Source organism: Arvicanthis niloticus, chromosome 17 (genome assembly GCF_011762505.2).
Source record: "Arvicanthis niloticus isolate mArvNil1 chromosome 17, mArvNil1.pat.X, whole genome shotgun sequence".
In the NCBI taxonomy this organism is placed as follows: domain Eukaryota; kingdom Metazoa; phylum Chordata; class Mammalia; order Rodentia; family Muridae; genus Arvicanthis; species Arvicanthis niloticus.
In genome coordinates this window covers 52,157,582-52,172,800 of record NC_047674.1, presented here as the reverse complement: position 1 = coordinate 52,172,800, position 15,219 = coordinate 52,157,582, and the positions used below count along the sequence as shown (strand labels likewise).

At 42.3% G+C, this 15,219-nt stretch overlaps 1 protein-coding gene across 3 annotated transcripts in view; it reads right to left on the bottom strand.

Moving 5' to 3' along the window:
* Rcan2 (regulator of calcineurin 2) overlaps positions 1 to 15,219 on the bottom strand; it is a 219,971-nt gene that overhangs the window by 10,897 nt on the left and 193,855 nt on the right. For all 3 annotated transcript variants that reach the window (XM_034521636.2, XM_076915246.1, XM_034521637.2), the window contains 2 exons: positions 10,866 to 11,039; positions 7,862 to 8,033 (listed from right to left, as the gene is read on the bottom strand). In XM_034521636.2, coding sequence (XP_034377527.1) covers positions 7,862 to 8,033; positions 10,866 to 11,039 — 346 coding nt within the window. The remainder of the gene's footprint in view (positions 1 to 7,861; positions 8,034 to 10,865; positions 11,040 to 15,219) is intronic.

Sequence of the window (15,219 nt, the reverse complement as noted above, 5' to 3'; positions counted from 1 at the left end):
TTTTCATGCTTGCAGAGCAAGGACCCTTACCCACTGAGGTCACGTTGTAGACTGATGAGTGAATATACACTATGTATTGGTCAATACATACAGGGTTGACTTACAGAGGGCACTGAGCTGTTAATAGTCACCCGTGTAAGGTCTAGTATACACCCAGGGCAGTTGGGAATCACTATAGTAGAATGGAAGGCAAAGAAACTACTGAGCCCAAAGCTTGTTCCTTAGTTGAAGAATAGCTCATGCTCTCTAGTCCATCCTGGTACTCTCCCAGTGTCTGGAACAGCTTAAGTTTCTGAAGTCTTTTAGATGATGATGATGATGATGATGATGATGATGATGATGATGATGATGATGACGACGACAATGACAGTGGTGGTGGAGGAGGAGGAAGAGGAGGAGAGAGAAGAAGAAGGAGGAGGAAGAAGAGGAGGAGGAGGGAGAAGAAGAAGGAGGAAGAAGAGAAGGAGGAGGAGGAGATGGGGACTGGAGAAGCAGCTAAGGCTCCACTTCAGTCAGTGCTGACTCCCTTCAGATTGTGACCAAAGCATCATGTAGGTTCTGTCTGTATTCCCACACCTATGATGAGGGCCCCTTTCTACTGCCTCCGTCGGTGGTAACCAACACACATATGAATGTTCCTCTACACTTTGATCACTCTTCTATCTTTTCAATCAAGCTGAACACCGTTTTGAGCAGCTGTCTGCTTTGCTTAGTGTATGTCCTTTGAAACCTGGCATGCTCCTTAAATTCAGTGAAAACTGTGTTATGGGGCACTTCTTAAATTCTAGGCACATAGCTAAGTCTCCAAGTATGTTATATAATAAAGTAAATGCTTATTATACAGTTCTGTGATGTGGGTTTCATCATGACTGGTGGGACAGAAGGATAAACAACTTGCTTCAGATCATACAGCACATAAAAGATGCAGTCTAGAATGCAACTCAAACACACACCTTGAGTTGCAGTCATTATCCCAAAAGCAAGAAGAGAGCCCGACTTCATGGTAAATATTCTTTGCAGCTAGAAAAGACCAAGTATGAAAAGCAGAGGATATTGAACACTGAAAATTACAGCCATTTAGTAGCTGCCTATTCACTAGATTTAAAATGTTTTTAAAACATGCATTTATTTATTTATTTATTTATTTATTAGTTTATTTATTTATTTACTTATTTACTTATTTATTTAGCGTGGATCTGTGAACCTGTGTGCATGTACCACAGAGTGTGTGGATGTCAGAGGACAACTTTCAGAAGTCAGTTCTCTCCTTCCACCAAGTGGGGCCTGGGGAATTGAACTTAGGCCATCTGGCTTGGCAGCAAGGACTGTTACCTGCTAAGCCCTCTCACTGGCCCAATTCACGAGATAACCCAAGAGCAGAGACAGAACATACTTTTAAGGATAGTAAGGAAGACTGGAATTAAAGAGGCATTTCAAAGAATTACACTTGTCTGTAAAGGCTTTTCTCTGATTCTGTGCTGTTTGCACATGTTTATACTCAACGTTGGTCAGCCCAGGAGAGGAGCAGTGTGTTCCGGTCCAGGCTGATTACCACAGTGTCACTGTCACTGTCATATTCCTTCCTGTGCATAGGTGAGGGGTCTGCGTGGTGTAGGGGTAGACGTAATATGATCACATCTCACTTTGATTTCTAGCATCTTCCCTCTCTGTCCTGTTTCTGAAGAGGATGAAAGAGAGGAAGACCTGGGAGAGGATGAATTCCCAGATTTATCACAAAAGCAATTCACCTCTTCCATGGGTCTCTCCTTCCCACTGCATAATGGTGGCCATTTAGCTTTAGTCCCCCTTAGACCTGTAAGACCCAGGTAACTTCACAGAGTGTATTGGTAGGCTGAAGGCCTGAATTCATGGTACAAAGACAGAGGGAGAAAGGATGGACAAAATAAGACATGTGAGGGTTGTATGTTGCTGCTCTGCAGAATTAAGATACATCGGGGACCTGGTTGAGAAGGAAGACTTTTCCACAAGTGTGACTCCCTTCTTCTGAGAAAACTCTTGGAAAGGAACCAATAGCTGCTGACTGCCTGTTGGAGGATCAGAGCTCTGCATCCCCTGTGTGTGTGGAGCCATGGTTGGAGAATATACTGACTGAGGATGCTGGCTGTTGCCTGTACACTTCACACCCGTGATCAGAGCATATCCATCTTGGAACATGAGGTGAATCTTCGTGCAGTACTCACACCATACACCCAAAGTATGGGTGCCAATTTATATTTATAAGAGAATTCTCCTTACCTCTGACTCAGAGCCTGAAATAGATATGTCTTCCTTGTGGGTTACATTAATTAGTGAGAGATATTTTCCACTTGAAGGGAGACTGTGTGCTGAGCAGTGGCTGCAGCCAAGCTTCTTTACGATGACATGTTTTGATAGAGTAGAAATCGTGGGGGTTGGGGGAGAGGGCATCTAAATATACCACACATGGGCAACTTGAAACTGAAGCACCATTTAAAACTCTCCTCTGCTGTTAACTAAAATTGATCTCGCTATGCAGAGCTAAAAATAGCAGGAGGGGAGAAGAGAATAGACAATGTTTTCAGATCTCCCTGTGGGCATTCTCAGTGGCAGTGAGCATGACCTTCTGTGCCCTCCAGAGAGCAGAACAAAGGCTGGCACTTCACATCTGCCCAGATCAGCATCCCATTTACTTGGTTGGCAGTCTATTTACCATTTATGCCCGCTGCTGTGGACACACTGGCTTTGCTGGGCTGGGATTTTATTTTTTTCCTTTCTTTCCTATTATATTACCAAAAGAATATAGCCCCGTACTGCTTCTCAAATTCGGCAGAGCAGATACCACAAGACAAATAGAAACAAAGAATTTTAGCTCATTACCAGGTCAGAAGCCTTGGGATCGGTATTAAACAAAGCACAGGAAGGCCCCATTTCTTAGAGACTGCAAACACCCCATGAACAGAGCAGATGGGAGCCAATTCTGTGCTCTGGGCCCCAAATGGCTATTTTAGTAAAGCAGAGATGTAGCCCCCGCCCCTGAAAAAAAAAAGGCCTGGGGTATATGCAATGGATGTTGGTTAATTCAGAAACTCACAACTGATCCAAGTGCAGAGAATAAATGCCTGTGGAGTGTTCAGCCACAAGGGACAGCGATTCCCATCACCTTTTCCAAGATTGGGAATCACTGGGGGGAAAGGGATAGAAAGATTGTAAGAGCTTGAGGTGGGAAGGAGGGGGAGCAGGTGTCTTCTGGATATGCTCAATGACCTCTGCCCTCATGAACTCACAGGAGCTATAGCTGCCTGAACCAGACCTTCAAAGATCAAGGCAGGCAATCTTTTAGCATACAGAGGGAAGGGGAGCATGAACACCCAACCCCAATAGGGAGGTAGGAACACTTGGTGGTTTCTGGGAAAGGGTGGGTCTATCTTCTTTAAGGGCATGGGCCCTGGTAGCTTGACTGTACTGCAGAGGATAGTCTCATACTCACGAGAGTAAGATTGAACTCTGAGGGTAATTTTTTTTTTTTTTTAAAAGGACACAAGTTGGAAGTGGGTGGGGAAGGTAGTGAGTAGATCCGAAAAGGGTTATGGGGAGCAATAGGGGGCTAAATATGATCAAAACACATTGTATGAAATTCTCAAACAATTTATAGAAATATTTTGTTTTTAAACACCGGAACTTGGGTCATTCTCTTTTAACACGGAATGAGTTATATTTTGTCACTGAAATTGTTCTTCCAAAGGATTAAAGAAATGAACTTTATGGAATCATTTTTAATGGCAATGCTGGAAGTCCTTTTGTTATTGCTAACATTAGTTAACTGCTGTCTGACTCAGTCTGGCTAAAGCCACAAAATGCAACAGTTCGCTGCTGAAGATACCATCTCTAAGGAGCCTAACATCTGAGATAAGCATTTATTTAAGTATTCAGCCACCTGATATTTATTGAGCATCTACTATGTGCCAGGTGCTAGCGGGAGCAGAGAATGCCATCATGGATAAAGCATAGACATTCCTTTTAAAAGGCAGGGAAGAGCCGAAGTTGAAGAATGTCTACAGGAGAAGGGAGTATTTTTGTAAAGTGCCACATGGAAGACAAGTGTGATTTAAAAAAAAAAAATTCTTGTGGTACTATGCTGGGGTAATTCAGTGTGTATAGTTGTGCCTGAAATAGCCTCTTCTGTAGCTTAATGGTCCACCATAAGCTCATATATTAGATCCCCACAGATGCATCTGGGTCATGATGGCTGAGTGCCAGTGAATGGATGAATGCCAATCTCATATTCATGAGGCTTAGTTACCACAAGAGTGGGTTGTTGTAGAACATGTCCCAAACCCATATCCTCTGTGGAGTCTTTGTTTTAAAGATGGGGTATCTATCTATCTATCTATCTATCTATCTATCTATCTATCTATCTATCTATCTATCTGAATGAATGAATATAGGCCAGAAACTTGCCATTAGAGTAGGCTGGCTCCAACTCACATAGATCTACCTGCTTCTGCCTTCCAAACCCTAGTAATAGGGATGTATTCTTCCACCCCTGGCTGCCTCATGTCCTCTGGATGACATAGGAGAGAGCAGCTGCTCACATTATGTTCCTGGGCTTCCTAGCCTTCAGAACTACTAGCCCAAACAAACCTCTCTCTTTTTATAAATCATTAGGTCTTGGGTATTCTCTTTTAGCACCAGAATGTTTTCAGCCCCACTACTGGAGACAAGTTCTTTATCCACACGGGATATGGGGGCAAAGAGAAACAGCATCAAACTGCTAGCAAGGAATGCAGATAATAATGTCAAAACAACAACAACAACAAAACCCAAAATCCATTCAGGTTGCAGATGTTCCAAAGACACAGCCCTCGTTGTCCTTGCAAAGGAGGAAACCCTATATGTTGGTGACCTTGGTGTTTGCTATTGCATGTGGCAGTGAACTGGTCTACCTTTGTGCACCCTATACACTGGGTCAGGCTTTCTGAAAGACTGTTAAAGATCACCATCAACTCAGGGTTAGAACCGAAGTTACCCTGTGTTCAAGCAGAACAGGCCTAACGGTTGGCAATACTCCACAACAGAAAACCATCTGGCCAAGGGGTGGAGCTTCATTCCCTGCCTGGAATCAGAAGAGACAACTACCCAGCTGCATTACCCTGAGAAAATCCATCTGTCATAGCTCAGTCCCCTAGTCCATCATGCAGACGACAAGAGCTCTAGGGAACTCACAAAATGGTACAATGTACATTTATGTGAGGTAAGGAGGTGAAGGCCATAGGTTAGCCTGCATTTGAACACCGTCAATCACTTGTACTCAACATTCCCAGGAACCACCCTCCTTCTCTGACTGTTTGAGGTCATTTCCTCTCTGCCTCCTTTGTGGCAGGTTCTACAAGTATTTCTGCTAGGGCCTAATCTGTTCTATGTACCCCTTCCTTCTCTCATTTAGGTCATACCCATCCTTGACAGTGACTGAGGAAGGCTGAGACTAGCCCTCAGCTCCTCTCTGTTCTACTCTCTGTTGACACCAGCTCCAAATGAAAGTTTATATTCTTGATAAAACAAAACAACAAAAGGACTAGATTTTACTGGATTACTAGCTCTCAGTAGGCAGAGCACGGGTCAGTTGAGCTGCGATCCCAGCACATTGTATACCAAGGAGCCACATTGGTAAAGAACAAAGACCAGGCTAGAATATGGCTTCCAGCTGATGAAGGGCTTGCTGTGTAAACATTAGCACCTACTGTCCAGAGCCCATGTGGGCATGATGGTAGGCACTTATACACCCAGTGCTGAGAAGGGAGAGACAGCTGGGTCCCCAAGAATCTCTGGCCAGTCAGCTTACTTATCGAGTTCCAAGCCATGCAAGATCCAGTCCTAACAAACAAACATGGTAGATGATGCCTGAAGAATGGTACTAGAATTTGATCTCTAGTCTATATTCAGATATACATATATGTGCATGTGAGGACATGCACACACACACACACACACACACACACACACACACAGTGAAGGATGGTTAGCAAACCTTTGTAATTACCTGGCAGTGTTTTTAGTAATTGATGTTCTCATCCTGGGACCCCAGTCTCCAGTCCTGTAAAATGTAACTTAGTCTGCCAGGGCCTTGGAAATTCTATGTGCTGCTATCCAGAACAACTATCTAACATGTCCATTCCTGTGTACCTGTTCATAGCTGAGTCAAGCTGGCAGCCAGCAGAGTCCTCTTGGCTTTAGAGAGTTCTTGCCTCTGTGATGGGTAATGGCCTTCTAAGGCTTGACTTAAGAAAATGTGTCTTTGTACATGTCACCATGCTACTGCCCTCCAGAGTCATGGACCTTCCTAAATGGAGACTGTAGATCTGGGACTCCAGAAAGTGAACCAGGCACTCATAAATGACATCACCTCCCTCACCAGCCTACCCTGCACATCAACTGCTTCTCACAGTGGCTCTCTGAGGGTGAAACCATGGTCATTTCTAAGGGCCCAGAAACCAAGTGGCTTGTGGCTCTACCAGGAGAAGCTTTCTTCTGGGGAAGGCTCCATATTGAACACACAAGCCATTCCTTCAGAGAGAATGATAATTAATCAAACCAGACCCCATCTTTACTGAACACAGTAGGGTGACTGCTTCTTCTTAGGAATTTTCTGGTTTTGACACAGAAATCCCACATCCCAGAAATCTTTCCATTGTTGGCAAACCAGGACCATTGCTCACCCTAATTCCCATGGTTGACAACATATGGTGCACATGAGAATCAGGTTTCTAGGATGGGTGACTGAATCAAACACTTCTCTGGCTGTGTAATACATACTGGGGAGACTGTATTATAAGTTCATTATTCTTAGAATTTTGCATCTAGAGTACCAGCAGCTCTTAAACTCACCTGTAGGTTAGAATCACTGGAGATTTCTAAACTTTACCTCTCTTAGGGTAGACTCAGGCTATTGGGGTTGTTTTCTTCAAGTCCTGAGTTACTCTAGAAGAACCACTAACACAAAGAACTGACTTAAGGGCCACTATTCATCCCTCCTTTTTACAGTGCTGATTCTTGTCCCTTCCATTCCAATCATTTCCTTTCTCTGTAGAAGACAAGGAAAAGTAATCTGAAGTACAAAGGAGCTTCATCAGCTGAAATCAGAGATGGTATCACTGTTGGGTATAAAATCTGTGATAACACTAGAGAGGTACATAAAGAGATCCAGACAAGAATGCTAATGCTTTGATTATAATACAAAAATTTGGGAATAATTCAAACATCCTCCACAGAAGAGCAAAAAAGTATGGCAGTAAATGCCTGTAACTAGAATGAACAATTAAGCTACAGTATATCAACATTGGAACAATATGACTGCATACATAGATATATATGTATACATATATGTGCACACACACACACACACACACACACACACACACACACACACACACACATTTTCATTGACTTCTTGCAGGACTTGGAAGTCTTCATTTTTGTAAGAAGGATGTCACATATTAGAGGATTCCAGGATGCATACTCTGTGGCAGCAATAAAACTGTCAAGACAGCAAGGTAGCCTTTTGCCAGATGAGAGAGGATCTTCCTCTGCATATCTCAGGATATACAGGGAAATCCCAACACTAGGTAGCTGTTTCTGCATTTAAGTCCTTCAATGCAACCCAGAATCCGAATCTTCTTAGCAGAGGCTCCTGTGTTGCTTTGCAGAAGGTGCAGAGCTGGGTACAGCATCCTCATCCATCATCCCTGCCTCCCATTGTCTACAGGGAGCAAGGAATCCATTGAAATGCAGGTGTGACAGAAAACCTATGCATTCAAGCTTGTTCATTTTACTTGGCAGTTCTAGGCTGCTGACAAATGGTTAGTTTTAAGAAAGGGCAAGCACTTACCTGGTCCTAGTTTGGCCACGGCATAAAGGAGGTCATAGTTGAGGACTGGTGTGGCATCGCTGATAGGCTTCCAGCCAACAGGAGGAGATGAAGGGGGTGAGATGAGGAACTGTTTGGCAGGCTGTGGGGGTGCCAAATGCAGTTTGTCTCCATCTGTCTCTGGGGTCTGGACCTTTCAAACAAGATAATGAGACACGTGACTGTCTACACTTGCAGCTGAGCAGGTCTTCACTGAGGGCCAGACTGCAGTGGCAATCATTCCTTCCAGCACATGGTGTGCTGAACTTATTGTTTGACTTAATCCTTAAAACAACAGCTTCCATCTTTTAATGGGCACCAGGGTCGCCTAGAGGGCTTCTAAAGCATGTTGCTGAGCCCTGCACTACGTTGTGTGCACTTGTGAGTGTGTACATGTGGAAGCTAGTGGATAACCTCTGATGTCCTTCCTTAGGTACCAGTGCCCTTGTTTTTTTTTTTTTTTTTTAACCTTGATCACATCAATAAGGTTAGGCTAGATGGTGAGCAAGCCAGAGCGCTGCCTAAGAACACCAGAAAACACACATATTTGCATTATAATACATAATAGTAGCAAAATTACAGTTATCAAAGAGCAACAAAAATGATTTTGTGATTGGGGGTCACCACATCATGAAGAGTTGTGTTGAAGGGTTCCAGAATTAGGAAGGTAGAGAACAACTGCCCTAACCCTTTCCATTTCTCTAAAGATAACTATGCACCCCTTAAATGACGACTACCAATTTGGTTTCCTACTACCCTCTGACGGTTGTCAAGTTGTGTCTACTTCTCTAAACTTACCTAGCTCTTTTATGAGAATGAAACCATAGAATGGGCGAACTTTTGTGTCTTGCTTCCCATCACATTTTAAAGGTGCATTATTTGGTGATATATTATCAATATTTCTTTTTTTTAACAGCTGAATAATATTCCTTTGTGTGGGCATACTATAGGCTCTTTATTTCTTTATCGGTTGAACAACTCTAGGCAGTTCTTACTGTTGGTGCACTGTGAGCAGTGCTGCTATGTGTAGTCCTGCCTCAATATTTCTTTGAGTTCCCTATTTTTAGTACCTAGAAGAGTATGTCTGAGTCACATGATAACTCCATGTTATCTTTTAATGGAATCCTATCTATCTATCTATCTATCTATCTATCTATCTATCTATCTATCTATCTCATGTATTTATCTATCATGTATCTATATAGCTATGAATCTATGTACATGTCTATCATGTATATATGTATGTATCATGTGTCTATAAACCTATCTATCATCTATCTGCATAAGCAATATATTATATATTATTGTGAACACACACACACACACACACACAGTCTTTTGAGATAAGGTTTACTGTGTAGCTCAGGCTGGCCTCGAATGCAAGGTCACCTGCCTCAGGCTCTAGAGTTCTGGAATCACAGGCATATGCCATCACAACTTGTCCTGATGCAGGTTTTTAATAAATGATGATCTAAGATTGTCCTAGCTACGTGAATTTGTAAGAGATGTAGGATTTTAGCAGGAGTCTGCAGCTGACACAACTGGTTCTGATAGAGGTTTTAATAAATGATGATCTAAGACTGTTCTAGCTACATGAATTCACAAGAGATGTAGGATTTTAGCAGGAGTCTGCAGCTGAAGCCATACTTGAGAAGTGACTGTTGCCTAGTGATGGATAAAGCCTTGATGGAGAATGGATATTAACAACTAGTGCAGTGGGCTTCATGAACATCCCTAAGAACTACCTATCCCTATTTAGAATAGAGAGCATTTGGTTTTACAAAACATAAAATTAATTTTCATGGATTTGTAACATCAATGTATTGATGTATTAATTTTCATGGATTTGTAACTCTTTGTCATCAATGTGTTTAGCACACCATTAATCTTATCATTTAAACGTTAATCACAACCCTGGAAGCTTAGGAGTCAACTGTGGTGAGCTCAGTTCTATTGCAGTTCCTAGCTGGAAGTTATTGTCCCTTTACCAAGATCTAGACACTGCTGCACACAGCTTTTCATGCCATCTTCATAGCAGCTATATGGGTTGATAATGTCATCATTGCCATCTTATAGATGAGGATGCTGAGTCCCATTGAGGTTCTGTGACTTGTCCTAGTTAGAGCTTAGCTTGGTAGCTCTTAAAAGCCTCTGTCCTAAGACACGGATACTGTTCAATCTGGGACTCACTATCTGTGTCTCTCCTTGTTTTAAAAACATAAACTCAGAGGATTTCATACATGTATAAATGTATTTTGATCAGATTTGCTTCCATTCCTTTCCCTTCTTCATGTTCTTTATGCTTTCATATCCACTGAGTCCAATTTGTGCTGACATCCATGTAAGCATGGATGTGGGACCATATCCTGGAACATACTCAACCTACCAGAGGTCACACCATCAAGGAAACATCTTCCCTCCCCTAGCATCTATCAACCGTCAAAAGCCTCTCAACTGGAGGTGGGGACTTATGGTCCCCCTTTTCTCTCCATGCTAGAATGTTGACTGGCTTATCTTGGGCAGGTCTTGGACAACCATTAAATTAATTTCTTCATTAACTAACTGTAACAACAAACCTATCCATGGGTATGTAGTACCCATGGGGGCTAGAAGAGGGAGGGCATTGAATCCCCTGGAACAAGGATTACAGACAATTATGAGACAACATATAAGGGTTAGGAATCAAACTCATGTCGTCTGGAAGAGCAGCCAGCTTTCTTAACTGCATAACTGTCTCCCCAGGCTCCCATTTACATTTTAATTTAATTTAATTTAATTTATTTACTTTTCAATTAACAATGACCTTTTATACTTCTAAATTTAAATGTATGTGAATGCCCACATTTACGTATATGCATCCTGTGTGTGTCTGGCATCCTAAAGGGTCAGAGGAGGCCATGTGGGTGCTGGAAATTGAACCTGGTTCTACTGCAAAAGCAACACACCCTCTAAACTGTTGGGCCAAAACAGCAGGGTGAAGAATTACCTGGGCAAAGTAGAGTTTTAGCTTCTTCCCTCTGAACTGGGTCTCATGAAGCTCTATCCGGGCACGGGCTGCAGATTTGGGGTGGCTGAAATTTATTCGAACCCGTCGGAAACTCTTAAACAGCTGGAACGTCACACATTCATCATAGGTCCGGAACAGTCCTTCGAATTTTTCCTGATAAAAACAGAGAAAGAAATCCATTTGGTCATGGGTGTCACGTGACAAAAGCAGGTAACCCTGGTAAGTTGTTGGAAACAGAAAGTTAAAACAGAAGACACAGTGACCAGAAACATAAGCTTCCTTAGCCTGGGTAGCCATGAGGAAGAGAAGGAGTGTTCTTCATATGACCTATAGCCAACTTTGTTTTGGCATTAAAAAAATAAATAAACCAACCAAGCAACATTTATTGCATCAAACCACTAATATTTTGGTTTTTTTTTCTCCCTGCAGCATAGCCAAGACTCTATGATACAAAACAATGATTAAAAATGTTTAATTAAACACACAATCTTAATTCTACTGGCAAACACGTATTAAATGTTCACTCAGCACAAGGGATGGTCCCTCCTTAGGTTTTTTAAGGCTACAACTGATGGGGGTTATTTTGCTCTGACAGGTAGTTGTCAAAAATTTAACATGGGAGTCCAACACAGAAGCAAACAGGAGAACACCCAGAGGGGTCCCAAAGGAATAAAAAGGAAATTCCGAGAACTAAACATGTGTGTGTTATATAATTAACCCTACCAATAGAGTTCTTTTTAACCTTAAAAAAGAACTTACAAGTAGAAAAACAGTGTATATTAAGCACTGTACAGTTTTAAGTGTAAAATGTATCTTAAGAAAATAATTTCTACAATTTAGAAAACATCCTGATTTTTAAATTTCAACAGTCAACTTGTATTTTGTTGAAATGTGTGAACAATGGATTCTACAAGATTCATAGAGCTTTATGTGTGTGGAGTAAATATCCCCATGTGTTGTGCACAGGTAGAGGCCAACAGTTGATGCCCAGTGTTGTTCTCAGTCTGTTTCCACCTTGGCTTTTGAGGTACAATCTCCCGGTGAACTGGAAGCCATCATTTCAGCTAGACTGGGTGGGCAATGACCCCCAGAATCCACTTGTCCCCGCCCCATCCCCAGTGCTGGTGTTACAGCTGCATGCCACCCTCATCCCTGCTGTAACTGGAAACCTTACTTATTAAGCAGTCTCTCGAGCCCCGGGTTCATAGAACTTTAACCTCAAGTTGGCCTAGTGGATGGTGAATTTAACCTTTCCCTCCTTGCTCACATCATTTTACAAATGAATATTCCTGGCTCACTCAGCAAGTTAAGACCAGTCAAAGTCCCAAAGGCCCTAGTTTCAGAGGTGCTTTGGAACTGTGTGAAGAATCAGACTACTAGACTAATGGGAAGAAATGTTGTTAGTGTAAGTAAAGGAAGGAGAGCTATAAAATGTGCTGTGACCACAGGAAAGAGGATGGTGTGGAGTTTGGAACTCATGAGTCCTGCAGGCTTTTAGAACAGACCCCTGATGTCAGGGAAGAGCTTCCTGTCTCTCTGGCATCCAGAAGATTTTTGTCCTAGCCATTTTTGTACATGCCTGTGGTCCTTCCAAATCTAGCAACACCCCAGGCTGAACCCACCATACCTCTTAACTCCCATGTCTGCCCACTCTTTCCCTTGTATGTCAATATGTCATTCCATCCCAACAACATGGAACGTCTATTCAAAGCTAGAGGCTTGCTTTGCTTCTTTATGCTTATAGACACTGGATAGATTCGTTCTCCCTCTTTTCTGTCTTTGTTCTTTTCTCTTTTCCTGACAGTAGCAAATCAAGCATTTTTCTTTGCTATAGGCAGAATAATGGGTTTTGCCCCATCATCTCTCGAGTCTTGGGATAAGCCAGCCCCAAAGCCTGGGCTTTTAGTTACCACTCCAAGGAATTCCTTAGGAATTCTTTCTCCCAGTCCTGTGCTTTTCCAGACAGGAGTTCTGATAATTAGCACCTTTTCTCTTTGCACAGCAGGAGTGCTCTGAGCTGGTCAAAATGTCACCAGTGGTTTGATTAGTTATGAGAGTCCTCAGGAATGAGATGGGGTAGGATGTTAAGAACTCATCTTTCATTTAGCATGTGTTTTAGGACCAAATTTTTGAGTTCTCTCTCTGGCTCACTTATTTTTCCAATTGAGAGGTTCTACCTCTTCATCTCCTCACCAAGGTCTAAGAAAAAGCAACTGGCTAGTGGAGGGTGAGCGTTGTCCCTCAGTGAATATCCGTTTTTTGCATATTACTATTATTTTTTTAATATGATGCTTATCAGTTTGAGCTGACAACCTTAAGTGCTCGTGTTAGAGGAAAAACAGTCAAAAGAGCTGGGCCAAGGGCTTTAGCAGATGGCCCTATTGTGTTCTCCATTTTGAAAGTCCTTGGCCAACCAGCAGCGCTAGCTGTCTGCTGATCTTCAATAGCGTACCATGGTTGTCTGGTCTCAGCTTCTAACCTTAGTGCCTATTTCATTTCTGTTGCTGTGACAAAAAAAAAAAAATATCTTGACAAAAAGCTAGGGAAATAAGAACGAAATGGTTTATTTAGAGTATAACTCCAAGTTACAGTTCATCATTGTGGGGAAAGTCAAAGCGGGTACCAAGATGCTAGTCACACACATCCACTCTCCCAAGCAGAGAGAAGCAAATGCACCTTTGATTCTCCATTGCTCTTGAGCTAGTGTTTACTCTTATACGGTACTGGGCCCAGCCTAGAGAACAGAGCCACAGAAGGAGCTCCTGATACCCGTACATGGAGATCCAGCTCAGTGCTCAGGGGCTGATAGCAGATATGAAGTAAGAAACTTAAATAAGGCTTGATGCCTGTCAAAGTTTGGAGGGGAGGGGCCATGAAGCCCCACCCATAGCATCCCACCCACATCAGCCGATGGATTTCATTGGACCATATAAGGCTTTATACCTAGGGTGTTGATAATTATAAACGTCTGCTGTGTGCTTGGAAGGCCCTCTACATGTTTTCAGGAGCTTGCATTGAGGGTGAGTGAGATCTAGCCAAGAATGAGGAGGTTTCCATTAGTGACATTATAAATTTTCATATTTTGAGGCAATAAATGGGATACAAGACAATCTGGCTGGAGGAAGACACAACACATCCAGCCCATCAATGTACCCGTAGACAAAACAATTACACAGAAAGACCAGCCACAGGGGTCTTCAACCTCCATTGCAGCAAATCTATTACTATGTTGATGTCCAGTGCCAGCCAAGCACCCAGTTAAATGTGGTTCTCCACCCAACAGTTTTCTTCACTGTGGAATCCCTCAGATTTGGCTGTGAGATCTCCCTGTAGCCTCTATGCTGTCCCATCATGGCTGTCTCTAATATTTGGTCTTAGGACACTGAACTCTCAGAAATTTCTCAAGAGCCAAAAGAATGAGCTTTGATAGTGTTGGATTTTTCTCTCTTAACATTGATCGTACCAGACATAAAATAGAAGTTGGAAAATATTTACTTACAAACTGTATTTCAAAGCAACAGTAAAATAGGCCTTTTGTATATCATAACCTTATTAGGAGAGATTTCTGTTTTCTGAAAAATGACAAGATATGGTCAGAAGATTGTCATTGCTTTCCAGGTTTGCAAATCATCTCACTTGTAATTTTCCATCCAGCTTCAATGCACTAGGATTCTGTGACTGGACAGTGTAGGAACACGCAGTGGGGAAAGTGTACATTGTAGCCTCTCAGTGTACAGAATAGCCTCTCAGGGATGTGGCTGCTCTTCCTTGATACTACAGTGCTTGAAAAATAGTTGCTTCTGACGGTGGCTGCAGCTCGGGCTCTGAAGCCACAACGAAACAACACTTTAACTATGTCAAGGCTCACGGATCTAATTTTGTACTTTCAGCGGAGTTTATTTTCAACCCCTGCATGATTTTATAATAGTAGTTACTGTCATGTAAAATAACTTGCCTAAGTCATATGGTCTTATAAAATGATGAGTGTAATTATGTGATTCTAAAATGACAACCAAGAATATGGATTACAAAAAAAAAAAAAAAAAAAAAAAAAAAAAAAAAAAAAAAAAAAAATCTGATGGATACAATTTTTCCAGAATGAATTTGGGCTTTAAAGCTTGTGGTTTATCATTGGCAACACACATAACAGCTAGTAAAAAAAAAAAAAAGAACATGTGAGAAGTCGAGGTGGGGGTGGGTAGGTGTGAGAAGAAGGCATTGCATCACTTGGAGCTGTTACAGCTGGTGAACTACCGGAAATGGGCAGTAGGAACCAAGCGGGAGCCCTCTGTGAGAGCTGTGTAAGCTCTGACCCGTGCCTTCAGCCCCAGGA